The sequence below is a fragment of the Exophiala bonariae genome (genome assembly GCF_035927105.1).
Source record: "Exophiala bonariae strain CCFEE 5792 chromosome Unknown scaffold_3, whole genome shotgun sequence".
Lineage (NCBI taxonomy): Eukaryota > Fungi > Ascomycota > Eurotiomycetes > Chaetothyriales > Herpotrichiellaceae > Exophiala > Exophiala bonariae.
Window position 1 is genome coordinate 745,313 of NW_027042478.1, and position 27,582 is coordinate 772,894.

A 27,582-nucleotide genomic window follows, 5' to 3' on the forward strand; every position below is an offset into this window, starting at 1 on the left:
TATTTCACCCGCTTATCCATGGGTCAAATACGGAGCTATCTACTTAGCACTGCCCGGCTTGTTTGCATGCCTACCATTATATATCAGCTGGTGCATTAATAATTGCGCTACAGCTACAGTACGTGCAAGCGCTTCGGGTACGCTCTTTGCTATTGGGAGTCTCAGCGGCATCATCTCACCATGGGTATATTTGTCTAAAGATGCCCCAGCTTACAAGACCGGAAACGGCATAATGACTGGAATGGTCTTTGCGACCTGGCTGACTGCCATCATGCTACGCCTCTACTGTCAGTGGGAAAATCGCCAACGGGATTTGGGGCGAAGGAATTACTTGTTGGAAGGACTATCGCCAACCGAGGAGGTGGAATTGAGTTCCAAGCACCCGGCTTTCCGTTACATGGTCTAAAGGCGTTTAATTTCAGCTGGTGCAATACCACTCACCAATAGATCGTTTCCAGGACCATGACCACGAAATCTGTCGAGGGCCCAGCGCTTCAGGGATGGCCCACAGCACTAAGACGTGCGTCTGAACAGTATATCCGGTGGCCAAATTGTAAGCCTAGCAACAGAAATCGAGGAGATGCCTCATGTCCATTTGTTTAATACAGAGACCGGGGCATGCTTGAGCGATCTGTTGGCCGACGCGTCCCCTTGTACAAAAGTTTATGTCTTTACTGGCACTCGGGCAACGGAGTGTGTTTCAAGATCTTGCCATGTGCAGTCCCATTGTGCCACGCTTCTAGCAATCTGCAAGCATTTGCGAAACTGCTGCTTGCAAACGTTGCCAAAAGTACACAGTAAGAAAATCTATGGTGAGCATTCGTTACGATCCTCAGATTGCCTGTCCTCATCAAATTTTGTGAAATAGAGTTGCACTGAGCGACAGTCACGTAGCTAAGACAGCTCCCGAGCTCCTATAGATAGTCTCAGGAGTTCTCAGCCTCATCAACGATGGCCTCCCTGTCTTCATCAAATTATCCCTAGTTGAGCTAGCGCTACTCGAATCAACCCATATAATATGAGGAGCAGCGAGATTCGCAGTCGAGGGCGAGCCTGATATCAGTGTACGCTGAGACAAATCACCAAGATATGCTCGGGACGTTTGCCAGAGCGAGATCGGCTCTTTCTCAATGGGGCTGAATCTGCCTCTGGAAAGCCGACCATATCTGCTCCTTTGTGTATCAAGACAGCGTGGGGTCACGGCTTAGCCAGGTCTTGATCATGATTACGATCAATAGGATATGTCTTGATAATGTGCTTCTCCGGCTCGGGAGTCATGAAGGTATTCCTTTCGACGAGAACTGGCGTCACAAATGCTTGACCGATCGGGCGTAGTACGCAACACAATACGGCGAAACGGAGAACACAAGTAGAGCAATTCCCTCTCAAGTCGCTGAGATTCATCGATCCAGAGATTAGTCGCAAACCACCCTTCTATCGAAGACGATGGCCCTGTGTCTCGGGGCCACTCTTCGAGGAAGCAGATATTCATATCATTTGGTTGAAAAACTCGGTGATAGAACTGTCTTCAGCCCTGTCTTCAAAGCCGAGGTTCTGCGTGGCGTTCAGGCTCGTCTCCCCCAAAGTTCATGGTACGTCCCTGAGTTGCATGAACGAGGATGTACTGATCCTCGTATTAGGGCGGTTGTGAAAAGCATACATCTTGAGAACTAGATCTAGAGGGACGGCCTTTTACGGGAATACAAATGTTACAAAATCCCCGCTGTTGAATCGTCTGGGAATTTTCGAAAGTTGCATGATATCATCAATGATCCCTCAGATTGGACGGCTCCAAAGCCCTTTTGTCTAACATTCGAATGGATGGATATGACTCTCAAGGATGTCTCTTCCAAGAAACATGAGCAAGACCCTACATTGGTCGCAAATATTGTCAAGGTTTGCTTGGGGGCATTTGCGGAACTGAAAAAGAGCGTCTGGTCTACACTGGTATGCGCCTTACCTAGAGAGATTTTCTTGACGCCATCTACTAAGGGATAGCAGACTTGAAACCACTCAATATTCTGATATCCACCGTTGATGGGCTACACAACAACAAAATCGGAGATTTGGGACAAGGTATAAGGCACACGCCGTAGAATCGGATTACGCTGATTCTTGATAGTGCAACCAGAGGGCTTCAATCCTTGATGGTGGGATGGGAAACCATGAAGGGCCTGTGCATAAAAATTGTCGTGCGCGGAACGCTCAAATGGCCATACCCCTTTCATCTAGGTGATGAGGCTGGGACAACGTCCCAAACGCTTTGTTATGCCCAACCATGAATGCCGTACGTTAGAATCGCGCAGGTGTGGCGTTGTGGTATCTGGCCACCAACAATATTGAGACGGGAGGAGGTCTCAACTCTGCTACCAGTTACGCTTGATTCGTCTGCGGCAGGTTTTGGTTTGGGGGTGCGCCTCCAGGCAAGACAAGTTCAATGCTTAGCGTTAGCGTTGTTTCATGGACTTCGAAAGCGAGCAGCCATGGGAAAGTGTGAACGCATCTGAGCTCGGGACGGCTCTGAATGTCGTCTCTGAGTGCTGGGACGAAAAACGCGATTTAAGTGTATGGAATGCTTGAGACTCTCTATGTCCTAGGGTGAACAACTTGAAGTCTGGGCAGGAATAATGCAAAATCAGCATCACCTAGTGAATAGTTTTTACTTCGGCTGATCTCCCTGTATGCGGTACTCTTCCGAATGAAACTCAGGGGAGGTAGATACTCCCAAGATCACAACGTGACAGTATCTGCAATGTACACCCACCCTGGCCCAAGTCGCCCGAGGTATCTTGCTGACTAATCATGCTTGGACAGTGGAATTAAAGTCACGTGACTCACTCTATCCAGCGTGAGTTCGAAAATAGGAAAAATACATGTCAGAAAGTAACACAAGAAATAGGGTTATTGATATCCATGGTGAATGGCAATGTCCCCAACGTAGATTCTTGGTGAAGTTTATGTTCATGAATATTCCTGGTCAGAAGGGCAAAAAGTCGGGGCTTGGCAAGGGAGAGGGTCAGCAACTTGAACCACCGCAACCCCGCCATCTTGACTCAAAGCTGCAAATTTCAACCACTTTTCCGACACCACATTCTCCCACCAACACCATCCTCGTCCAAATCTCTGTCCATACCATTACCCACCAATCATTTCTTTCATCGCATGCCTCTTTCGGCCAACCCAGCCTCTCCAACAACGACTTACGATCTATGTCGACAGTTCTCTTGAAAAGCAGCTGACAAACTGCCTGTCTAGGCCTCCAGGAGTCATCAGCATCACCACCGTTGACTCATCGATCTCTCAGAACCTGGAGTCACTTCACTGCCACCACAGTCACGTGTTTGACTATGGTTTCCAGCTCCATTGATTTTCTTCAAGAAACTATTCTGATTCCTTGACAAAGGAAGACCAAGTTCAACATCTCAGGCCAGGTTCCGCGCTCACCATGCCGCCCAAGGTCGCTCCCAAGCCTCGTGTTGGCTCGATTCGTCGGCCTGTCTATCGAGGGCGTATTGATGGCAGCCCTATACCACCCTTACTCCGTGCCACCACTCCCATCGGACTGCGAGCATCTACACCTGTAGCCACTAGACCAACGGGATTGAAAGCGATGAAATGTTCTAACCCCAGCTGTCCTCGTCCAAACATTGTCGAAAGCGAACACGGCTTGATCTGTGACACTTGTGGTGCCGTTGCTCAAGAAGACTCTGGTTTAGTCAGTGAGCAAGGTTTCGGAGAGACAGATTCGGGCAGGATTACTGCTCTTGGTGTCCACGTCGGCGAATCACAAACACATCAAAGGACTTATGCCCCTGGCGGAGCCCTGGGTAATGCTGGTCGAGAGCCTACCGTCAATCGTGAACGATCAGAGGCCCATGCACGAACCATCATGATATCTTATCAAACACTATTGAAGATCCGATCTGCAGAGGTGGAAGCTGGTATGCAGATCTTCAAGCTTGCCTGGGGCAATTCTTTCGTACAAGGGAGGACAATTGACAGTGTTGCCGTTGTCTGTCTCTATCTTGCCTGTCGACGAAAACATGAGCAGGTTCAGAATGAACGACGACCACTATATAGTCTCATGATGATCGACTTTGCCGAAAGACTCAACATGGATGTCTTTGCGCTTGGAAAAATGTATCACGACCTTGTTCGAAGGTTATATGGTCAGACGGATAGTGGTGGCATCCAGGCAGATATTAGTGCGGACCTCCTGGCACATGGTCCTGAAGTCCTAGTCAGCAGATTTGTGGATGCACTCGAGTTCGACAAGGCGCATCGTGAAAAGATAAAGATGGATGCCATCAGAATCGTCAAGCGGATGAAGCGAGATTGGATGTCAACTGGACGACGACCATCTGGTGTTTGCGGTGCTGCAATTTTACTAGCCGCGAGGATGAACAATTACCGCCGGACCGTGCGAGAAGTCGTTCTTACTGCCAAAGTCACGGAAATAACCATCAACAAAAGACTGGAAGAGTTCTCGGACACACAGAGCAGCAAGCTTTCTGTTACAGAATTCCGAGATAACAGTGTGCTTGACGCCGTGGTGGCCTCCGACCCTCCCTCATATCAGCGTGCTCACAACCCAAAACCAAGCAAGAGGAAGCGCGGACGCCCGAAGAACGGACCTCAACCAGAAACAGCTGCGGAAATCGAAGGCGAAGACGTTTCTACGAGAGACATAGACCCATCACAGCCACTTTCCAAACGTCCTCGACTAGATGCCGAAGGTTTTGCCATTCCAGAAATACCGCAGAGGCCGATACCAGTTGATCCTGCAATCACTGGAGAAGTAGAAGCGCCTCAAGCAGCCGGAGCTGATACCGCCAAAAGCGTGTTAGGCAAACCTCGCCGTGCTGCCAATTGGAAGGCTCCTCCACCTTCAGAAGCTGAATTGGTGATCGAGAAGGAGATTGAAAAAGACATTGCTCAAGCATTTCGAGAGAATGAAGAATTGGCCCCAGAATATCAATACATGGCTGAAGATGACGACGACGACGGTAGAGAGATTAGAGCTGAGAGCACGGAAAGCATGTCAGCTACCCCAGCTCTCACATCAGATCGATCATCTGTCGAAGAAAATTCTATCCAAGGCACCAGCGAACCTAGCGTCGCTGGTCAAAGCCCGAGTCCGGCCCCGAGTGCCCCAACTGTGGTCGATAGCATGCCCAAGGAGACCCCTAAGCGCACCAAATCTGGTCTACCAGGGCCACTTGTCAACACCAACACCGGGAACACAGGCAACGTGTCTCTCTCCCCAACTCTTAAACCCGACGAATTTGACGACGACGACGACGTCTCTAGCTGCCTACTTTCAGACGTTGAATCACGTATCAAAGAACGAGTCTGGGTATCCATGAACGCAGACTGGCTACGGCAAGATCATGCGAAACGAATCAAACGAGAGTTGAAAGAGGCCGACATGCGAGCACGGGGTCTTGACCCGGCAAAAGAAGCTTTCAAGCTGGCGCAGAGCAAGGGAAGGAGAAAGGACGGGACGAAGAGACCCGGACGTAGGGGTGATGTGAGCTACCTCAACGAAAAAGGTAAGGCTCAAGGTGACGGTGATGTTGCCGATGGAGATGGAGAAACAGTGAAGGATGGAGCAACGAACAGAGAGCGCAGTGCTGCAGACTCTGTGCGAAAGATGTTTGAAGCACGCGGCACATACTCGACACGTGTGAACTACTCGGTTTTGGAATCCATTTACGGCGTCACCGGTGATGAAAGTGACAGCTCGCGAGCTGAGAGTCAAAGCCGTGAAGCGAGTGTCCAGCGAAGCGATCGTGAAGGCAGCATTGCAAGCTCCGTGGCATCTGTGTCCAATGCAAAGAACATCTTCCGCGGCAATGCACCAAGGGATTCGGGCAGATTAAGGAGCAAAATGTCCCTTGCCGCCGAGAGAAGAGAAGCTGTGAAAAAGGATCAGCAGCAACGGTCACGGAGTGAGTCGGTGGGCACTGCTGAGCAAGCTGGTACCAAGCAACGAGTCCGTGAGGCTTCTGAGGAAAGCGTCGCTCCTGGAATCGATCAATCTCAGCCACAACAATCAATATCATCCCCGATTCAGCCTCAAACGTCCTCCAGTATCCCAAGTTCCCAGTCGACGGCTGCTACCACTGTGATCAACACCCCACCTTCATCACAATCAGCAGCCACAAAGCCTCCCAGCTCCTCCAAAGCTCCTACTCCATCAGAACTCCACTCTCCGGACCTGCCCGAAGAAGAAGCCCTCGGCCCCGTGGCATCGTCACGATCCCCGCACTCGCAATCCTCCAACAGACGAGAACCAGAGGGCGAGGCTGTGGATGACGACGAAGCAGTTTCAGACGCTGACGGTGAAATATCACTTCTCCGTGAGCGCCCACTTGGCGAATACAACGAGGACGAGGACGACTATGACAGCGAAGGTGACGAGGACGACTACGTGCGTGAAGGTGAAGGGGATTACGATGATGAAGACGATGATGAAGACGGAGGCGACGAAGACGTCGAAGCCGCGTTCAACGGCAGCTATCGACACCGTTCATGACCGGCTCATTTGTGAGGGCGAGGAGTTCTAGGAAAGAGGGAACGGACATCCCATTTTCTGAGGAGAATGTCAGCTGGAGTTCCTGCAGGGCCTGTAAAATACTTTGTTGCACCGTTCATGCATCCAGCGTCTCAGGGTCGGGTTTCCTTCGTCGTTGGCGTTGGGAGAGGAGACGGGTTACAAAGGTTGGGATGTGTGTTAGAGCACATTGTCAAGGCGGTACTTTACCATGAATCGTGTTGGGCGATTAATCCAGAGCTCACTAGACATTGAACGAATGGGAAGGACAGAACAGAACAGGATCATGTTTTCACCAGCGGATTGGGCGTCATGAGTGGCTACGGCAGAGAAAGGACTGGATGGAAGATACCCACACTGGCAGGGAAAACAACTGCATTTGTACAATCAGAATTACTTACTTACCAACATAGTACCCGCCTATCTACCGATGAATTGCAGGTAGCAACGGCGCAAGAAATGAGAAAACTAGCTAATCTACCCACCTAAGTATGTATTCGTTAATCTGAAGAGGGAAGAGAAAGAACAGTCATAAAAGGTTTCCGTTACTGACTTCTTTCCCCTTCGAGATGAAAGTGACCCTGTTATAGATAGACATCGTAGATATAGTATACATCGTCTTTCTCGAGTACTACTTGCTACCTACGTACGTGAACGCACAGAAGACATTCTCATTCTTATTTCGGTCCCGTCTTGCATTTCCTTCCTGGGGGAGCCGGGGACGATGTCGATGGCTCCGGCTTGCTTGATAGTTTCGTCTCTCTGATGCAGGACCATTTGAAATTTGCTGCGGTACCGTGTTCATCTCCCTTCCTTCGAGTCTGTTCAGTTCATTCCCGCGCGCTCGGGTCCGAGGAGGAGGCGGAGAAAGATCGGCCTGGCCTTGCGAGGTGATCTGCAGTCTTTGTGAATGCTCACATCTCCAGACACAGGTCGGGAGATGTTCTTCCGGCGATCGGCTTGTTGGAACAGTACTTGGTCACTACTTGAATAACACTGACGGACAATGATCGCCATCGCCTGCGGCCAGAAAGTCCATACAAAGGACTCGCTTGGTTTTCAAGTATAATCCACAGTTTTGTCGTCCTGCAGAGTCATATCCTGAGGCTTGGTTCTTCTCTTTCTAAAGCATGCCTTTGCCCAAGTTGATGTTAATATGGCAATAATTATTCTGTTGTTCGTTATAAGTCATAGCATCATCAATATTCATCAAACACCTCGTCCCTCAAGTTGAAGAATCCCCCTTCTCATCCTCGATGCTCTCCTCTTCAATACTTTGCGTACTCAATGATTTCTGATGTCTCGCACCTCTGGCACCTCTCCTATACTCGCCCGAAGTAGCGTCAACATCATGACCAGAACCACTTGCTCCAGGATTCGTTCCTGGACCACCAGTAACGATATCTCGGAAACTCATTCTACGATTCCGATCTCTCAGACTCGGTGCCCGTGGACGGTGTTCGCCGCGTGCCCGGCCACCCCAGATGGGGATCTCATGCCATATACGGCGGAAGATATAGTAGAGGAGGTCGTACAGGATGGCGAGGATCCAGGGTGCGATGTTTATGATTGCGAGGATTATCTGGTGGGCACACAGAGAAGGAGGCGTCAGTAGAGAGGGACGGCAGAAGTACGAATATGTGCACCAAGCAGAGTGGGTGCGGATGATGTGTTGGGATAGAATGGGAGGTGTCTTAGGTACGCACGAATGCCCGAATGATCCATGTTTCGTAGATGGTCAAATGTGAGGGGAGGATGGAGTACCACGCCATGGTTATGGCTGATACCAGGAAATGTCAGAATCCAGTGCCGTGGTACCCTGACAAGGAGATTTGGTCGGGTGGAGAGGAAGCGTTGGAAAGGTTATATTATGATGTCTGGGATGGAGGTTGTTGAGGAGGATGGGGTCGTGACTCGTACCTGCAGGCTGCAGCTAATAGGCCCGAGGGTGGTGCGGGTGTGGGTGCAGGTGCAGGTGTGTGCGTGACTGACCCTCAAACAACCTCAAACCCGAAGGCAAACAACCGCACTTTCCGAGTCCGCAAGGGCAGGATCAAAACGAAGAGTCAAGGAAGGTGCGACACTGGCATCTTTTGCGCTATATAAGAAGATCAGGCACATGTTTTTTCCCTTGGGTCAGATAATTATGGAGATTTCATGGTGGATACAGCGTGACATTCGGCGGTGGCAGAGAGAAGAATTCCAGCAGGCATGTCCCTCCATTTCCACATGCTTTGCAGCCTTGTCGAGGCTATGGGTGGCGCCACTTACGAGGACGCCGGGGTTCCCTCGTTCTATCTTGGACCCTTTGGTTAGACTTATCGATAGCCTCGGGGTCTGCTCTTTATCAGACACTCTGCGATTGATGAGGGTGGTATCATTGACCACAGACTCCAGTTGCGGATCAAGACATGATTTGAGAAGAATTTCACAAAAGTCATATTATGAAAATTGTCATCTTCATTGAGAGCTAAATATGGGTCTATGAGAAAGCATTGCATGCAAAAAGTACACTGACACAAATCGTGCTCAATAATATCCCAATCTTTCCTGTCTCCACAAACACGAAGATAAAGTGCATGTCCTTGTTTATGAGTATAGGTAAGTAGTGAGCGACCATTTGGTTCTTTTTCACTCATACATATAGTTGCAATTATTGCAGTCCCATTGCTTTTCTGGGAGCTTCTCATCCCGTGGTCTTTTTCGTATTTTGGGAAAAAAGTCGTAACAAACTCAAACAGGAAAAATGAAAAATGAAAATCCTGTGTTGCCAGGATACCCACCGCTAGTGTCGCGATCACAAACGCCTGTGTAATAATGATCCTTATTGCAATACAGGTCTCACCCAAGCCGGCGAGAAGGCATAAACAAGACATGTCACGAAGTGAAGCCGGCCTGATTTTTCGTTTCTTCATATCTCATCAAGTCATGAGTCTGCGTCTCTTCACAGGAGTGGCAGCTTCAGGGGTTTGTTGTTGATTTGGATCCCGAACCCGCTGAACTGGTGTCACTCCTTTGTAATGAGACGAGGTATAGGGAGACGAAAGATGTTTACGCTTCCGACGAGGAGCCGGTGTCGAAAACGGTGAGCTGAAAAGCTCCATGTCATGGAAAGATGGTGTATTGCTGAATGCAGCATAAGCTGGATCAGCATTGCGTCGGAACGCTGTTACATTGTTGTTGTTGAGATGTGCAAGACCACTATTCATGTTCGTGTAAGAAGATAGTGCGTGATTAGGTGGCATGAAGATGGGAGAAGTCGGCATGCTCTCATCGTCTGTCTCCTCGTCAAACTGAATTACATCATCCAGATTGATGACATCTTCACCAAGGTCATCATCCGGACGGAAATTCTCTTCAAGATCATCAGGATCTAGGACATAATCTCCAAGGAGAATGGTACTAGATGGGTAGAAAGCTTCCAATGGCCCAATGGGTTGTCCAAGATTGGACGGATCATTGATGGCAGAATTCAAGCTTGCCAACATGATATCTGCAGTAGGACGTGGAAGCATATCATTTGTTTGATCGCCTGCGTCGCTGTCTTCAATGAGCTCGGCAAAGCCAACGTCTGGACTCGACGTCTGAGATGCTCCATAGCGTCGGGCAAATTCATCTCCCAACAAGTGTGGATTTGTCATGAGAATGATCTTGCCAGAAGAATCAAGAATGCCCGAAGGCTTTTCACCGTCATCGATAAAGATCCCACGAGGGGGCCCTCTACGACGAGGAGTCTTCTTGGTTGACTTCTTGGATGGCGGTGAGACGGATGGAGACATTTCTTTGTCTGACTCGGCACGATTGGACGGACTGTGATGTGCTTGCTCAGGAAGACAATCATCTGTCAGGTCGGCTATATTGTGTTAGTCATCACACATTCCCACTAATCAAAAAAACACAACTTACAGTCCTCCAACTCATCACCAAGCATGCTTTTGTCCATGTGTGGTGAGATGCCATTGTCCGGAAGTGCTGATGGTAACAGAGCGCGAGTCATGGTAGGGGATTCAGATAAGCGCATGAAAATTGAAGGATCTCCTTCCACAGCGAAATGGACTCTGCGCTCGGTGATGGTTTCGTTGTCACTACCTTGGGATGAAACAAGACGATGGATACTCGCATCGCTGTCATCACCGAAACCATATGCAGAGAGACCGTCAATTTGATTGAGAAGATCATCCGCCTCACTGTTGTCCTCCTCTGAAATCATGGCCAAGAGTTCTTGCTCTTCAAGCCGGTCATTGTCATAGTCACCATCGGAGTCGCTGATATCGTCAACGGCCTGATATAGTTCGTCGTTGTCATCGTCGGAATCAGCAAAGACTTTATTCTCAAAACGTTTTCGATTTTCCTCGGGTGAAAGTCTTGGGTCATCGTCCTCATCGAAGTAGTTATCGTATTCACCAAACATGCTGTCCAAGCTGCCAGCAATAGACACATTGTCCATTGAAAGAGTATGGGATGGTCGCCCCGCCTCATTCAAACGATGTGAACGAGACGGGGCCGGGACAGCTGGCAGGTCATCTTCATCATCTGCGTCTTCTTCACTGTCTTCATCGGAGGCATCATCTGCTGTATCGGATCCGTCGATTGAGGATAGTTCTTCCTCCGAGGTACTGTCTGCCCTCTTTCTCTTGTTCTTTGCACGGCTGGAGACAGTGGCTCGCGGGGCTGGCTTAGACTTCTTGCTATTTAGCTGTCGCTGATAAGCCGCGCTGGGGTTTTCCTTGGTCTTGATTAGTTTGGGAGTGGAGCCCATTGTTGGGGGGCGGCCACGGGCATTGCGGGTGTAATTTCGAGACATTGTGGATTAGTGTAATCGGATAGGGTTAAGAGAGGGGTGTCGAGAGAGAGTCGTGAGTGATGAGTGAGCTGTTGAGGGTTCGAGTTGTCCGAAGCACCCGGGGTCGTCAGGCGACACAACCAAAGTGCTTAGATGAGGGTTTTGCAGAGCAATTTCAAAGGCCAATCTGTGATGGGAAAGCTCCTACGCGGGTAGAGGCCTCAGAAAGAGTAGATATATCTGAACGAGGATTTGCTTGCGGCTACTTTTAGAGAAAAGCACGAGAGACCCTCTGACAGGACGCCAGAGAGCCTCCGGGCAATCTAGAAAGCAGCGGTGGCCATGAGCAAAAGATGATCCTCGAACGATATATGTATGGGTAGTGATATGGATGCTCTGAATAGTGGTATAAGACTCGTTGGGTAAGATTGTTGTTGGTTATGGGAGAGAAGAGGAAGAAGGGAAGAGAGGGAGAAAAAAGGTTAATAGTAATATCTTCACAAACGGTGGCAGTGAGCGCCCATGGCCCATGCCCAGGTGCCAGTGCCGGAGGGCCCAGTGGCAGCCAGCCAGCGGGAGCGGTACTGGTAGTTGGTCGCCCTCCCCACTTGGCTGTGCTACACCGCTCTTCATGTTTCCGATACAATTCACCAGCAACATCCCACTACTGCCTACTCGCTACGTTGGTGCTGGCCATTGGTTACATTATGCATTGAAGCCCTAGATCTATTACAACACATCTGTTTCATCCGTGCAGTATGATTTGGGCATTCTACTTCTTGTCTCTGATCCGAAATCGACAGTTGGCCTCGTGCCTGCCCATTACCTTACAATTTTTTTTTTTCAATTAAGGTTTCCCGCCGAACCCTGATCACGTGTAGTTCCCGGTGCGATCCGCCAATCAAAAGGTACAGCCTGTCGCCGGTGACTCAATAGCCTGACGGGTGCCCCTCCATTGTTTTCAACTGACACCCACCGACGCCATGGCCACCTTGCAGAAAATATACGCATGCCCTGCCAAACTTCCACTTCAAGGGAGAAGAATAGCGAGCATATCTGTCTGTTGTAGTTCTGGCCTGGCTTCATTCTGAGTCACTACTTTCCATTTGACTCAGAGGTAGGTACGAGGCAAATCAACGGATTGCAGTGCAATACTCGTAGTTACTTATATCTCACAATTGTACCCCTCCTTGTGCTACGTCAACCACCGACACTGGTTCTGAAACTAATTATCCATACCGCTAAGTAAAACTCTATAAGCCAAAACTTGAAACAAAAAGGGTAATAATGAACAGAACTAAAAGAAGAAGAGAATAAAGAGCCTCCACTCCTATCCAGCACTCATCGGTCATTCTTCATCAATCATTGAACAACATAAACGCTTGGCCCCCCACATAGATCATCATGGTCATAGCCATCTTCACCTCGGGGCTCCAGGAATTGATGTTGGAGGCACGATCGCTGGGTCGACTGGTCTGTCTGGCGCCAATCTAGCTTCGGCAGCGGCTTTTGCTGCTTCAACCTCCTTAATTCCTGCCTGCACGTCTTCCATTGATGCTCCCTTCTCTGCTGTGGTCGTAGGAATCTCGCCTGCATGTTTGGATTTGAACTCGGCGTCCAGTTTCTCCACCTCTTGTTCTGTTAGCTGACGTTCCTTTTCCAACCGCACCTCCTTTCCGCGCTTGTAGCAGTACCAGAACACGAAAAGTAACACTGACATCAAGTTAGCCCTTGCGAAGAGAAGCCACAAAATCGTGCTACTCACCAAATAGTGCCAGGGACCATAAAACATTCATGCCCATGAAGGCTGGGAATCGTGCTCGGAGATAGCCCACGATCGACCGCAGCATACCAGTGATGGCCGCCGGTCTACCCACCAGTTCTTTTAGTGAAGGTGTTTTGAACCCCATCTTAGATGCCACTGCCGCCGCTTTTCCTGCAGTCTCCATGTTGATGCCGCTTTTGGTGGCTCTCTCAGAGGCAGCTGCCATCATCTCTGGGGCGAAACCCTTGGTCATCGTCTCTGGCAGTCGCTCGATCAGCTTCTGGAGAAAGCTTGGAAGTGAGTTGAACGTTCCCTGTAGCTGCCGGTCCCCATTTTTCAACAAGGACTCGAGGTCATCGTAGGCTGTGGGAACGCCATTGATGAGATCTTTGAACACGAGGTTGAACTTTTGGAGCAGCTCCTGGGTGTCGTCACTGATTGAAAACACCCTGTTATTGACAGCTGCGAGGTTGAGTCGCTCGAGAACAATTGTCATGTCTTCTTCCTCCCGTTTGGCCTGCTTGGTGTCGTCGCTATCCTCTTGCTCGGCTTTTTTGAGGTTCGCAGCAATGGCGTCCAAACCAGAGGCCGTCTGTTCACGCTGCTGGACTTGGACTTCGCGACTGTCGCGTCTGAGCCAACTCCAGGTAGTCTTTGCCTTGGTTGGAGAAGTATCAGCAGCGCTCGTCTCCGAGTCTGGTTCTGCCACAAGTTCTTTTGTGGCCTCATTACTTGGAGTCTCCGGGAGGGGTATGTTGTCCGCTCCATCCATCAGCGCAACCTGAGCGTCTTTGATCTCCACGCTGGTCAAGCCTGGCCTGGCAGGAAGTGGAGGTGGATTCTCCTGAGAAATGATGTGATCCAAGAATTTTTCATCTTCCTCAGATAGAACAGGAGTGTCCGACTTGGAGGTTGTTGCGAGGCGAGCCTTGGACTTGATATAGTTGATGTACTCCATAATTCCTGCTGTGGCTTCAATGCAAGTGAGAGTCACACTCGATGCTGGCGATTTGCACTTGTCGCATCAATTCACATCGAACTCTTGAAATCCTTTGTAAGCTAGAAATGAATCGTCCACAACAGCCTACTTTAGGAGCCACTTTTAACGATAATCAGACGATGACAGGAACTCGAGGGCCCGGGGATCAAAGAACAGCACATGTTTGTCGAGTAAACCAGTTTGTATGCGCCACATGTACGTCATGAGTGTTTTTGGCACTGCCACCCACTGACAACCCCACGTCAGTCTGACGGCACACTGGGGAAATATATAGTTGGACTATCAACACCATACGATTGGTATCAATAGCTGAGATATCAGGAACTGTGTTGTTCTCCTGTGACTAGAATCCAATAAACTGTTGATTCCTTCAACTAATTTCATGATTCGATAAATGGACTTCTGGTAACCGCCGAGGACAAGAGCACTGCCAAATATCCTTTTACAATGAGTACGAAGTATGTATTGCCTTCAATGAATGATGTGCATTCCAGAGTGTCAAACTGTGATCCGGATGTGAACATCATTCACTCTATTCATCACTTTGGAATGGGCGGCCGCCTCAAGGTAAATCAATCTATTGTCACGTCTCGCGTGACACTGCCTTGCACAGTCACCGAAAGCGTATACCCTGTTTCCCAATTCACTGTCATGTCGCAACTGTGAAATAGCTGCATTTAATCTACCAGTCTCTTACTCCTGACGCGACTCTTTCCACAAACCATCCCCACCTCAAGTCTTGCGCTCCCAACAAAACTCCTTTGATATCTCACCAGCGTGAGGTCTTGACAAACTTGAATTACGCGACAATGGGGCCTCCGCGGCCAATTTACCACTCTGCTGGCCAGTCCAGTTCCGGTGCTCCCCAGTTTGATCCCTCTGACCCCATCGATCCTCGATTGTCAACTGCAACAATCGGTCGTGCCATAATGAACAACCAACCTGTCAGAGAGCTCGCCATTCGCCACCAGGCCGCCGAGATCCTCGATAGACCTGCTCCAAAAGTTGTCTATAAGCAAAGTCAACGCACCCTCCCATATTTCAGTCATCAACAACTTGACCTTGATTACTTCCCCGAATGTGAGTTCTTATTCCCGTGGCATAAACAAATCCAGTTGAAAGTAAAGGCCTTGACTTCTCAAGTTGTTGGTGCTCCCATCTGTGATTGCCCTGGCAGCGGCGAGGGTTGGGATGCGGATGGAGACATAAGCGCAGACACTATCCTGGACACTGATGATGCAGCGGACGCTGGGTCTGAAGCAGAAAACAACGGTAAGCCCAAGGTATCATACTGTCCAAGTGCTTCCTTCACATCTCGGTACACTGACAATACTCCTAGAGTACAAAAGACAAAACCAAAGTCCGCCGCAAGCGCAAAGCGAAGGATACCCCACAAGAGACCGATGGACAATCGACAAAGCGCATGAAGGTTTCCGGTGGCCGACCTGCAGTGGCTAAGAAGGTGACGGCAGATCTTGATTCTGATGATGAATTGATCGTCCGCATGAAAGAGGCCCGCTACCTGGAGAAAGATATCGCACAAGCCTTGATCGATCAAGGTCGTACCGCGTACAATCCCAAGACCATTGGTACACGTTGGAGACGATTGAAGCAAGCTTTGGCTAAGCGAAATGACGCACTGCTTGACGCTGATTTGACTGATTGGCATGAGGGTGATGTAGGTCATGTGGTCCAATCTGTGCACTTAGATTCTAACCAACTTGAACAGGATGATGTTCTGATCAAGGCTATTCAAAAGGCCGATAAAGAGATCAGACGCTTGACGGCAGACATCGAATCCAAAAAGTGGCGTATGGTTGCTGACGCAATGAAGAACGAAAAGGTCTGTCGATCATTCAACATTTGTTATACTTTTGATACTTATTAGACATCTTTTAGCCTGTACTCAATTTCTCCCAGAACGCCTGCAAGAAGCGATTCGAGGATCTGAGAAACGGAACAGCCAAGCCGACCCCCGAGTCTGTCGAAAATCCCACGCCTGAGATAGTCGAACGCATCAGAGCCCGCAAAATGAGGCAACTTGCACTTGACGCTCAGCATCCTCAAGATAAGCTCGAAATGCAAAACGTCAAGGGCAATGGCTGGACGAGTCGTATGCGCACTTACTACTAAGCGAGCTCCAGGGTGCTGCGATGATTCATTCCTGCAGACTTGATGACTGGGTTGGTGGTTTTTGCATGCTCTGGGTGGAACTTTTGTGTCTATACCATGCAGGATGCAATGCGTCGAAGGTTGATGGTTGCATGGGCCAGAAGTTTTGGGTACGTACTCTTTCAATGGGTGTTTTGCAAGGCTCGTGTGCTCGTGTACTGCCGGGAATGGAATTCTGCAGCGGCACGATCATCCCTGATGTTCCCCGGCGAATCAGATGGCATCTTTAGACAGGAATGATCAGAATTGGGAAATGATGTGAGCTGGAATTATCATCGGAACAGGTAGCTTGCATGACGACTGTCATCGGTCAACCTCGAGTTTGAGCACAGGCACATTTCAGGCAGGCGCGTCAAGCTACGAAGCCAGACGCGTCCACATGACGCGGTCAGGTGATCAACTAGTTGGCTTTCCATCAATCGATTTCATTCACGAATCTGGTGTAGTACAAGAACTCTTCTCCCGATTCCCATTGCTCCGTTGATCCCCGGCAGTGCAACGACTAAAGATCTCTCCAGAGATGCACCAGTGCCTGAAGGATCAACTTGGGCCTGAGGAGCCTAAACCTCCTGCAAGATGTGATTCGACCGCTCAGCCTCGTTGCCTTTTGCCAAGTCGCCCTAGCCGCCTGCGGATTCTATATCAATTCGTTTCGCTTCTCTCACGACCTCTCCCTTCTTCTCCCCTCACGCTCGAGCAGGCAGAATATAACGCGACGTCCGGCCATCTTTGCAATCAACCTGCAAAGATCCGTACTTCGTCGAGTCTTTCCGCGTGGTCTTCCTTGTGATTGTCGGCATTTGTCTGTTACCGGATGAGGCTGACGATCGAGGGAGTCATTCAGAAGACTTCGCAGCTCCCACATCATCACATGTCCCTTTTGTGATTGTTGTCATCGCGTCACACTCTCTCAGAAACCTATCACACTCTCTACTACAATAAAACACTTAGGTTCTTCTGCCGATCGCTCCTTTCCTCTTCCACCCCCTCACTCGTTCGTTGACTTTGGCATTCGACAATATATTTAATGCGCTCTTTCGACAAGATGTTCAAGCGATCTTTCAATACCAGGGAGGGTCGCATCGTCAAGTCAAAGACCACCAAGACTACCTACCCCGAACATGTGAAGAGAAAGTTGCAGGACAGCGTTGAAGACTCGGCGGTGGCTAGGTAGGCCAACATCCGTCGCAAGACACCTGACACCTCCCGGGCGCAAGCTTTGCTAACCTGATCATAGTACGCTGACGAGTCCCATTGTGACGCTGGTTGTTGGAACTGAGCAGCGTCTTTTCGCTGCCCACGAAGACATCCTCTGTCATTCATCATACTTCGCAGCTGCTTTGAAAGGCAAGTTCCTCGACGACAGCTCGAAGAAGGTGGAACTGCCCGATGAAGAACCTGAAGTCCTATCCTGCGTCCTCGAATACCTCTACAAGGGTGACTATTATCCCCGCTTGTTGCACAATAAGCGCCGAAACACTTGGGACCTTGAAGACCAGGATCTTAAACACGGGGGTGGTCGCGGAGGTACTAGCAGTGCTTCCACAATCTTCCTTTCCGGCGCGGCAGGCGGTGAAGTCCTCCGGGATACCGTCATCTACTGCGCAGCCGAGAAGTACGGCCTGGACGAACTGAAGCGTTTGGCTCTTCGGAAACAAGGGTTGCAGTCTGGTGTCCAGGTCGACGTGATCTTGCGATCGGCTCGGTATGCGTACGAGAACACGCCGGACACGGAATCACGACTCCGCGCTCATTACCTAGCTCTGATCATTCGAAGTCGTAAGACTTTCAAGAGGAGCGGAACCATGCAGATGGAGATGGAGAATGGGGGCAAATTGTTTTTCGACCTGTTTGTGGCCATGTGCAATCATATCGACGACATTGTCGAGATCAGGTAAGAACAAGCGTGGGCTCTTGTTGTGTGACGTTCTTGCCGTTATGCCACTCCATTCCTTGTAGTGTACTCTTTGAGGGACAAAGAAGCTTACCATCTCCATCTAACGTACAGCAACAGCCGCTCTCCCAAGGTCATCTAAATGTGGTTGTGTATCATCCATAGGCAGTGTTCGACGGGTTTGGAGCTAGCTTTTGTTGAGGTAGGACAAGTATGTTTTAGCCAGATCTTTGTTGGCACAAAACACAGCAACGAGTTTTCCAAACCGGAACGCGTGAAACTGCTTGGATAGCAGCCACAACAAACTCCACTTCAGACAACTCGAGGTTGGCCGACCGAGACTTACTGGTTTATCGAAAACCCTACTCTTTTCTAATCAGCTCCTTGTTTGGCGCAATTTCAGCTTTCCACTCTTTCCGTTGGATTCGTTGATCTTTCTCTCTGGCCAGAGAAAAAGGGAAAAAATGCAATCAAGAAACAACACATGGTGTGCGACCTACCAACTCGCAGCTCATTTGTACCAAAGTTGAATATTTTCCTCTCGACTTTATATTGGTTTTCGGCAATCTATCTGCCCATATGGCGATGCTACTATGTTTTCGACTCGATCCTGTGGATTTGGGAAGGAACAGACCTCTTTATGATTCAGAAATAGGAAATTGAGAGATTCGGCCACCTCACTTTTGAGTGTCTACGTGCTTTTCTGTTCCACTGACCTTTCTTTCTTTCCTGCCTTGTTCCCATGCTCTCTCGCGCAGAGCATGTGCAGATCCGTCCCTGGTCGCTGGCATGAATTCACATCTCGTCACGGACGCTGACGCCGCTTGATCTCAATCTTTTTCATCCAGGGTGAAATCAATATTCTGATCACTATCTCACTTGAAGACCTTGGTCAGTCGTTGTCTGTCACATCCCAATTCTTTCAATGTGTTTGCTTCGTTTGCTACATCCATAAATCGACGGCACTGAGACTATTCGACCTTGACTCACCGTTCATGATTTCATTCAATTTCCGGTCGTCCATCTTATCACGACCTCACTCAAACGGTCTTGATCTCGGTCACTTGCGTCTTGTCTTCTCCTTCTACGAGCGTCTCTATCATTTTACCACATCGCAGAGACCAAGTGAGATTATCTGACCTTCAATCATCATCCAGACTCTCACCTATTCTTCTGCCAGCCTTCCTACCACTACCATACCTGATCATCGCGGATATTTTTTGTCTCTCCCCTCCCAGTTCTACTCACCTATCTGTTTCTTCTGGCCACGTTCCAACATTCTTGAGCTTAACCAATACTCAACCTCGAACCACTCGTTGTCCTCCAGAAAGAATGGCCCGACGAATCCTACCCTCCGACTCGCGCACAGCGAATTCCCGTCTCAGACAATTTGAGAGCGATCTATTCTTTCCCCAGGCGTCAGGTGATGTCTCCATCATCGATGATGACGACGATATCGACATTCCTCCACGATCGGATATCACTGCAAGTGCGAGCAAGAAGCGAAAAGCACCGACCTCAATGTTCCCAGAGCCACTGACACCCACACCAACATCTCCAATTGACAGTAGAGGTGTCATCATCAATCGAGGTCCGAGGATCAAATCCGAGGAAGAGACGAATGCATTCAAAGCCTTAGCGGCCCGACCAGCAGACGAACGTGTGAAGATCTTTGTGGGCAGTATCAATCATGAGTTCACCGTCGGTATCGATACACTAGACAAATCACCCGTGCTCCAGACACTCTTAATTCGAGATAGAACTGGTGAGGAATCATACATCATGCATCCACTTCTGACCAAGGTCAATACCAAGCATTTCGAAGCTGTGGTGAGCTTTCTAGTCATGGATGAATATGATCCATTCATCATCAGCAACCCGAATGGTGCCGACAGTCTCCCCAAGCGACTAGACGGGGTTGTCAGCACTGAAGATTATCGAAAAGAGGCACTCCGATCCTGCAGCATCTACGTTATCGCAAAGCAGCTAAACATGGCGTCTCTCGAGAAATTGGTCCTGCGAAAGATCATCGAGGCACAATATCGACCCTATGGTATCCAATGCCTTCTTGAAATGTCGAGGATCGTCTTTTCCAGGAAGGACAATGCAGGTATTGTAAAGATGGGCAAGATGGCAGAGCCACCTGGTCAGAGTCACGACGAAGACACCGGTGCTGAAGGGGAGGGTGACAAGCTGGAGGAATGGTTGATCGGAAACTTGACTGAAAAGCTACAAGCTGTGCTTCTCACGAATGCACAGTTGTTCTTTCAAGTCGCGAACCTCGTCGAGTGCCAGAAGCGTGGATTTGCAATCAGAATCTTCCGGACCAAAGTCGAGGCTTGGGAGCATGATGGCCCAAACGTCGTTGCTATCGATGACGACGAATAGCTTCGTCCTTGGGGCTCCTGATCTTGGAGGTACATGGGGCAGAATTGAGGTTGGATATGATGGGGAAGGCGCTTCGGAAGGAGCTAAAATGGCGAGCGAGGCAATTCCTGTTGCGAGAGTCAATAGTGCCTGCTTGATATTACCTGCTAATTCCATGGCTTTTAACTACATGCTGATGAACTTCTCTGAGTGCTTGACGGCTGACTTGACCTCGGCTGGTGACATATACGGACGAGTGTACAGGAAGATGTGCTTCTACACTAGTGGACCTCTGGCCTGCGGGACATAATATTCGGGAGACGGAATACGAGGAAGCTACCCCGCGCGCCACACCTCCATCTGAGGAACTCGAAGGGCTGAACATATCCGTAACCGAGCTAAACGCTGACTTCGGCTTGGGAGCTCACCTGCATGAGTCAGTGCAAAGTACAATTTGGCCACCTTCTACACCACCTACCTTGCGATCATGACCATGGCAAGGGGAGAGACCCGGCTTTTACCCCATTATTCGCCAATCGTCTGGACTGTAACCCCCGGCATCTCGTGTCCTTGAGGAACAAGGTCATGCACAGTGTCGAACTTTCTGACTCGTCCACAGCTCGGGGGTAAACATTGTCTTTCGCGCTCCGGAACACAGAATGGCCGTTGCACGCGGTGCTCATATTCGCTTGCCGAGTCTTAGCCAGCAACATCCGCCGCTTCCTCCACCTGATACGGTTGGCCGTCAATAGAAGCACTGCATGAATGCTACTACCCCTCACGAAACAAACCAGTGAGTTCCTGCCTAGGGTGGCCAGGTGGGTGATGTCTTCGTGCTTGCTCAGGGTTACGCTTCGTGTCGTAAGTGCGACTGCCATTTCTAGGCCTTCCTATCCCCTTCGTGACCTCGGCCACCTCATCCTGCTCCATTCTACCGTCTTCCAAACGTCTTCATCTTGTTCTTGAAGTCCCTACAGGACTATCTTTCTCGTACTGACCCAGCGTGCATCATGTCCGACCCATCTCCAACCTTTGACATTCCCAAGGAAGGCTGGGGCGCCGTCGTGGTATGTGGTGAACCTCCCAAAGTCCAAATGACAGAAGCTTACATCCGTGGTAGAAGAATGAGGGGCCAGATTTTTATGTCGAGGTCGAGAAAGTCCCGGTGCCAGAAGTTGGTGAGTCTTAGCTGCCTACCCTCTGCTGCTTGAGTGTACAAGGTCTGACCAGTTTGTCTGCAGGACCCGAAGATGTCTTGATCAAATTGAATGCCACGGGCCTCTGCCTTAGCGATATCCACTTCATGCTCAACGACTGGGGTATGCCCAAGATGTCGGAGCTAGGAGTCAAGTGTGCCGGTCACGAAGGTGCCGGTGTCATTGTCAAGGTTGGTGAAAGAGTCAAGGGCTACAAAGTCGGACAGCGTGCGGGCATCAAGCCCATTCTAGACGTCTGCCATACATGCGAGTACTGCAGAACGGGAAGGGAAACTTACTGCTTGGGAGCTATCTACACCGGGGGCCAAGCTGATGGTCCGTCGATTGTGAACAGTACTTCGAGGTGGCATTGACTGACGAGACGAAAGGCTCTTACAAACAATATATCACATGCCCAGAGCGGTACACCACCGTGAGTCAATTGATTGGAAGATGCAGGAGCAACACTGACTCTTCTCATAGCTCATTCCGGACGTATGTATCGACCTAGAACGTCACCAGGTCATCCATCCTGACATGAAATTTCTAGGGTGTTTCTGACTACGTTGCCGGTCCGGTCATGTGCTCTGCTTCAACGACCTACAGTGCTATCAAGAATTCGGAACTGAAACCTGGTGACTGGGCTGTTTTCCCCGGCGGAGGTGGAGGTGTCGGTATTCAAGGTGTCCAACTTGCGCATGCGATGGGAATGCGTCCAATCGTGGTGGATACAGGCGATGAGCGACGGGAACTTTGCAAGAAGCTTGGTGCCGAGCATTTCATCGACTTCAAGGAGGAGTCGGATCCCGTCAAGAAAGTGGTTGAGCTTACTGGTGGTGGTGCACATGGTTGTTTTGTCACAGGTGAGTCTGCTGCACTTTTGTACCAGTCAATGCCATGGCAGCTAACCACCATCTAGCCGTGCAGTCGTATCCGATCGCCCTCGGCTACCTCGGACATCGTGCTAACGCAAAGGTCATGTGGTAAGCAAGATCTCTCTCGGGAGATGTATGGCATGTTGACCAAGAAACAGCATCGGCATTCCTCCGGCAGGCAAGTACAACATTGAAGTTGCCCCTGCCTCGTTGATCTTCCGAGGTCAATCAATCAGAGGCACGCTGGTCAGCACCCTTGCCGAAATCGACCAGACTCTGGAATTTGCCCGACGAGGTAGGCGTTCTTGAGAAAACCCACATGATTCATGACTGACAAGGTTCCAGGCAAACTTCGACTGGAACCTACCGTGGTTGGATTGAGCAAATTCAACGAATCAGTGCAGAAATTGAAAAACGGCCAAGTCGCGGGGTAAGTGCGAGGAGGCTGACTGCTTCTTGATGAACGGGCTGTGACTGACTCGCGTGCAGACGAATTGTGGTTGACTTCAACATTCCGTGAGGTTGAAACGGAACGACGCATCCCACATGCAGTTCGCACAGCTTAGAGCGACTGGTGAAAGGGTATCATTGTATGCTTTAGCGAGACAGTGTTGATGGACATCTGAAGCATTCTTAGATTGATAATGATCAAGATATGATGGAGTAGCTTAGTCGTGGTTAGCTTGAGCTTAAGCCTGGCCTGGAGCACAACCAACAGAGTACTCTCCTCGTATTTGACCAGATATGCATCTGTAGCCTTTGATTTGCTGGCCTCGGACGGCAGTGGGGGAGGCTGAAAATAGCTGGCCCAATGACACGCACCCGTAGGCGCCGGGTTGGTTTGAGCTTCCTGCAACCACATCTACACTTCTTCTCTCTTTTCTCCCTCCATCCCTCGTTCATCTTACCATGCGCTGTCTCATTGGCGCTCCCACTGTGACGAATCTCAATGACTTGCATTCTCTACTATCTTGAGCCGGTAGACGCTCGCCAAGGCAATATCCTTCAACACCCTCCATTATTGGTTTCTCCCCTTCCACGAACTCAATCAAGGTAGGCCACGTCTGGGAGTCCCTTTCTCTCACCGGTCCCAGCCCGACATCAATGCATGTCCTTTCCTCCATCTCCATTCATGCGTCCTGGTTGACCTTCCTGCTCCTGCACTTCTTCTCTGCTACCCTGTGTATCTGCTGGCCATACACGACGTCCGTGATTTTGTTGCGTTTCGCAGTTTCCATTGTTCGCTTCTCCCAACCTCTCTCCTCCAACCCGATCAACTTGTTCGTTTCTGTTGTTCGTTGCAGCTGGTCTGCTGTTGCTTATCCTCTTGATCACCTAATTATCCGTCGATCCAACGTGAAATCCTGCGACCGAGCAATATATTCGATACAATGGTCGCCTCCTCAGTCCAGGGCTTCTCGCTCTTCCCCAGCACGGTGCCCAAAATCTCAGTGCCAAACCCTCACAAGAGGGCACCCAGTCTACACAGAGTCAGTGTAATGCCTTCGTCAGAAACCAGTCTTTCGCCGGGCGGAGAATCCATAGTCATCAAAATGGATGATCAACCCCCCTTACCTCAGTTTCCCATCCATCTCCAAGATGTACGGAGAGACTCAACACCTTCACCAGAGGACATTGGGCGGGCGGTGACCACGACTTCGCCCATTGACGGCAAGACACCCTCCCAACCGACGATACAGTCACAATCACAATCACAATCAGCAGGAGCCGCAACATATACCCCTTCGAACTATCAGCCATCGACATTTTCACCACCGCCTTCGTCATCTCTGGGAACCGGATCTGCTACGACGTTGGTGCAGAGCCAGAATCAAAGTCATCGAGGCTCATCCAACGGAAAATCCCCAATGAAGGACCCCTCCCCAATCGTACCGATCCGCTCCATGTTCCCCACGTACGACCCCTCCGTCCCACTCAAGCAGCAGAACTATGTCCCTCCCAGGCCAATCCCAGCTTACTTGACTGGCAACCTCTCTTTCGGCCCTGGTGTAGCGAGAGAGGAGTATCGAAGTAGCCTATCTACACCATTCGCTGCTGCTCCCGGTCTAAGGAGTGGCCCACCAAGTATGCTCAACTTTCCGACCGATGGTACGAGCGTCAATGGGACGCCGATGATCTCGACTCATCGGGAGCTGGAGAAACTGTGGCAGGCCTCGCACGGGACGGAGCCCGACCACAGGATCAGGGCTTTTGATCTTGAAATGGCTCGGTAGGTCGAATCATTGGACTGAAGATGGAATTGTTGATTTGCCTGGGAGTTTGAACGCTAACCTCCTCTACAGAATTGATGAAGCAACCTTCGTCTTTGGCGCCCATCCCTCTCTCCCATTTTACACTCTACAGACATACGATACCAACGAGATAGCCGTGTCCAAGACGTGTCCTCGCAAAACAACTTCGAGCCGTGATATTGTGCTCTGCCCCATCGAGCCCGCAGCGCGCCGACTGCCACCCAACGACGGACTTGTCGCATTCATCTTCCCCAAATTGGCCGCCATGCTCGCCATTAATCAATCCGCCGCTTTGGCCAAGGAGCATAATTTAGCACCAACTGACAGAGACGACATCGAAGCCCAAGCCGTCCGTCGAGCCGCAAGACAGGAAGCCTGCAATCTACGATTTAACTCCCGGACTGGGTTTTATGAGCTTGAACATCCAGCTATCGGCCGTGGTTCGATAGCAGGAGACTTTGCAGTGAAGTCTCCCATTCCGAGCTCCCCTATGACGATTCGCTCCATGACAGGAAAACCTGTCCTGCATATCGCCATCAGCACGGATGGCCCGCTACCCTGCATCTCAGTCACAGATCCAAATGCGTCGAGTCGTACTGGCGGCATCATGTCTCCACCAACATCAGCTGGCGCGGGACTTCGCCGACTTTCCACAATTCCTCAGACTGATAATTCTCCTGAGCATACCCCACTTGCCTCGCTCGATCTTACGACCGAGATCCTCCATCTTGACGCCAATGCAATCTTAGAGTTGATGCCCTCACTCTTCAGTATCGATTGTATCGTTTCTGCAATACTGGCTGTGGCTATCGGCGATTCAACCACCAATCAGACACTTGGTGCGATGGAGGTCTGGAAGCCACGGCCCGCACCACCCAGCAGGTTGGGCAATTCAGGACCTTCATCAGTTCATCATGGTGTCGGTCCGCGCAGTGGAGCAACACGGCCGGGAAGTGTGAGAAGTTATTCCGGAAGCGTGTTCTACGCCACGATCGCCGAGCGCCAAGACGCCGAAGAAGAAGCCAAACTGATGCGTCAGAACCACGAACGCGATGTCAGAGGTGGTGGACAACTTGGCTCGTCCCAGGACGGTAAAGGCAAGGGCCGCACGTGGTTCGGCCGCTTCAGACAACCGCTTGATTCCCCTGATGGGGACCTTGAGGAAGCTCGCAGCCCAGAGGACTTCGAAAAGACCACCATGACTGCAGACACAACAACAAGCAGTAAGAAAAGTAAGAAAGCGTCAAAGAAGAAAGCCAAGGCAACGAAAAAAGTCGTGGTCAGCGAGTTCGATCTCGAGAAATTGGGTCATTATCAGTCTGGTGACCGCAAGGGTCAGGAGTTGCCAGCCGTGACGAGATCGGCATTGGGTGGTCTCGTCATGGCTCTGAGGCTTTTCGTCTGGTTGCTCACGAAGTTTGTTCATTTTATTGCGTGGTTGTTAGTGACCGTCTCGAGGGCAGTTACGAGTGAGAAGTTCTGAGTCGGTAGATTTGATGCTTGATGGTTGAGTCTGATTGTCGGTGCCGTCTTTGACAATGAGAGTCTGTTGAATGGGTCACCTCTCCAAAATCGGCGAACAGTCTTCCCTACTCTTTTCCTTCTCTGCTCAATCTCTTACCTCCTCAGCTCGAGCTAGATAAAAGGCCTGTTTGAGAGAAGGACAAACACCACACGGCTCCCTCCTCGGGTCATGATCTGACTCATCTTCGTCTTGATTGGATGCAGGCAGGCAGATCAATACCCATTTACACGGTGTTTATGTTCGCGCCCTGGTCTCATGCCAGGAACTTTTCTTCAAACCTTTGCTGGGGCATTTTCTTGGCGGTGTATGTATTTACTCTTCAGGTGTTCATCAACAGGCACACAGAGCATGGAAAGAAAGAGAGATCTCAGGAAGCAGACACAGCTGGTTCATCAGTGCCAGTCGATTGGCGGGATCACATAGTTGCTCTTCTCCGTGGGATCGGGAAAAATGGTGCACTGTTCTGCGGGACGTAAGGGCTGACTAAATTTTTGATGTTTTTGGGGTTCACGGACACTTTATGCATGGTAAAGAAATGGAATGAGGTATGGGCTTGATCGGAACTTGATGATAATGGGTGGATGATGAGAAGGATGGAAGAGGTGTGGCCAAGCAGTGCATCAAGTTCTAGGACGATTGTCCGTCTTAACGAGAGCATGGGCATGCTGCAGCGTGGATGGAAGAAGCAAAGGAGTTCTTGCTCACTGACCACCAACCTGAAAGAGCTGTTTCTTTCGTCGGTTGATCGTCCGATTGTATTTGGCTGAAAAGAACGAGTATATAGTCAGGCAACTGGCCGCATGATGCTGATGGCGGATAGTATTATATTCTTGAAGCAAAGAGATGATACCTTTTTTTCACACAATGTCCTTCCACATTCTAGTACCTATGAGCGTCATTCTACATCGCCTTTACTTTTTGTCACACAACGACATGTACCACCAAAGGACATCAGATTCTCTGCATCTGCAGTCATAAGCACTGTTATTCTTGGAAGGGCGGTGTCACAAAAGCACTGCTTCGACGAAAGGCTCTATGCTATGCACGTCGAACAATGTGACCGTGGAAGGAACCACGGCACTTCTTCCTTTCCCCTATAAAGGAAATCTACTGACTAGGTAGCAAGGGCTCTGGCTCAAGGGATCTCGATCTCTGTCTATGCTCGCAAAACAAGGATGGAATAAAAAAGCCATGTTC

General features: G+C 50.0%; 10 protein-coding genes across 10 annotated transcripts; 7 read left to right on the plus strand and 3 right to left on the minus strand.

The window, feature by feature from the left end:
• Nucleotides 1–180: 180 nt before the first annotated feature.
• Nucleotides 181–406, plus strand: LTR84_007786 (uncharacterized protein; the record flags this gene model as incomplete). Its single annotated transcript, XM_064851338.1, has 2 exons — nt 181–184; nt 210–406. The coding sequence occupies 2 exons, from the start codon at nt 181–183 to the stop codon at nt 404–406; spliced, it is 201 nt and encodes a 66-aa protein (XP_064710341.1).
• A 3,039-nt stretch (nt 407–3,445) lies between these two features.
• On the plus strand, nt 3,446–6,538 carry LTR84_007787 (uncharacterized protein; the record flags this gene model as incomplete). The annotated part of the gene is made up of 1 exon (XM_064851339.1): nt 3,446–6,538. The coding sequence occupies one exon, from the start codon at nt 3,446–3,448 to the stop codon at nt 6,536–6,538; it is 3,093 nt and encodes a 1,030-aa protein (XP_064710342.1).
• A 1,243-nt stretch (nt 6,539–7,781) lies between these two features.
• On the minus strand, nt 7,782–8,328 carry LTR84_007788 (uncharacterized protein; the record flags this gene model as incomplete). The annotated part of the gene is made up of 2 exons (XM_064851340.1): nt 7,782–8,138; nt 8,263–8,328. The coding sequence occupies 2 exons, from the start codon at nt 8,326–8,328 to the stop codon at nt 7,782–7,784; spliced, it is 423 nt and encodes a 140-aa protein (XP_064710343.1).
• A 1,149-nt stretch (nt 8,329–9,477) lies between these two features.
• On the minus strand, nt 9,478–11,360 carry LTR84_007789 (uncharacterized protein; the record flags this gene model as incomplete). The annotated part of the gene is made up of 2 exons (XM_064851341.1): nt 9,478–10,409; nt 10,463–11,360. 2 exons carry the CDS (start codon nt 11,358–11,360, stop codon nt 9,478–9,480), a joined length of 1,830 nt encoding a protein of 609 aa, XP_064710344.1.
• Nucleotides 11,361–12,759: 1,399 nt separating this feature from the next.
• Nucleotides 12,760–14,062, minus strand: LTR84_007790 (uncharacterized protein; the record flags this gene model as incomplete). The annotated part of the gene is made up of 2 exons (XM_064851342.1): nt 12,760–13,052; nt 13,105–14,062. The coding sequence occupies 2 exons, from the start codon at nt 14,060–14,062 to the stop codon at nt 12,760–12,762; spliced, it is 1,251 nt and encodes a 416-aa protein (XP_064710345.1).
• An 851-nt stretch (nt 14,063–14,913) lies between these two features.
• Nucleotides 14,914–16,237, plus strand: LTR84_007791 (uncharacterized protein; the record flags this gene model as incomplete). Its single annotated transcript, XM_064851343.1, has 4 exons — nt 14,914–15,387; nt 15,444–15,782; nt 15,834–15,947; nt 16,004–16,237. 4 exons carry the CDS (start codon nt 14,914–14,916, stop codon nt 16,235–16,237), a joined length of 1,161 nt encoding a protein of 386 aa, XP_064710346.1.
• A 1,084-nt stretch (nt 16,238–17,321) lies between these two features.
• LTR84_007792 (uncharacterized protein) lies at nt 17,322–18,174 on the plus strand (the record flags this gene model as incomplete). Its single annotated transcript, XM_064851344.1, has 2 exons — nt 17,322–17,446; nt 17,514–18,174. The coding sequence occupies 2 exons, from the start codon at nt 17,322–17,324 to the stop codon at nt 18,172–18,174; spliced, it is 786 nt and encodes a 261-aa protein (XP_064710347.1).
• Nucleotides 18,175–19,502: 1,328 nt separating this feature from the next.
• Nucleotides 19,503–20,558, plus strand: LTR84_007793 (uncharacterized protein; the record flags this gene model as incomplete). Its single annotated transcript, XM_064851345.1, has 1 exon — nt 19,503–20,558. The coding sequence occupies one exon, from the start codon at nt 19,503–19,505 to the stop codon at nt 20,556–20,558; it is 1,056 nt and encodes a 351-aa protein (XP_064710348.1).
• A 989-nt stretch (nt 20,559–21,547) lies between these two features.
• Nucleotides 21,548–23,128, plus strand: LTR84_007794 (uncharacterized protein; the record flags this gene model as incomplete). Its single annotated transcript, XM_064851346.1, has 10 exons — nt 21,548–21,604; nt 21,658–21,715; nt 21,779–22,069; nt 22,123–22,166; nt 22,217–22,228; nt 22,284–22,596; nt 22,653–22,716; nt 22,767–22,903; nt 22,954–23,038; nt 23,098–23,128. The coding sequence occupies 10 exons, from the start codon at nt 21,548–21,550 to the stop codon at nt 23,126–23,128; spliced, it is 1,092 nt and encodes a 363-aa protein (XP_064710349.1).
• A 1,033-nt stretch (nt 23,129–24,161) lies between these two features.
• On the plus strand, nt 24,162–26,343 carry LTR84_007795 (uncharacterized protein; the record flags this gene model as incomplete). Its single annotated transcript, XM_064851347.1, has 2 exons — nt 24,162–24,838; nt 24,912–26,343. The coding sequence occupies 2 exons, from the start codon at nt 24,162–24,164 to the stop codon at nt 26,341–26,343; spliced, it is 2,109 nt and encodes a 702-aa protein (XP_064710350.1).
• Between the last annotated feature and the right edge of the window lie 1,239 nt (nt 26,344–27,582).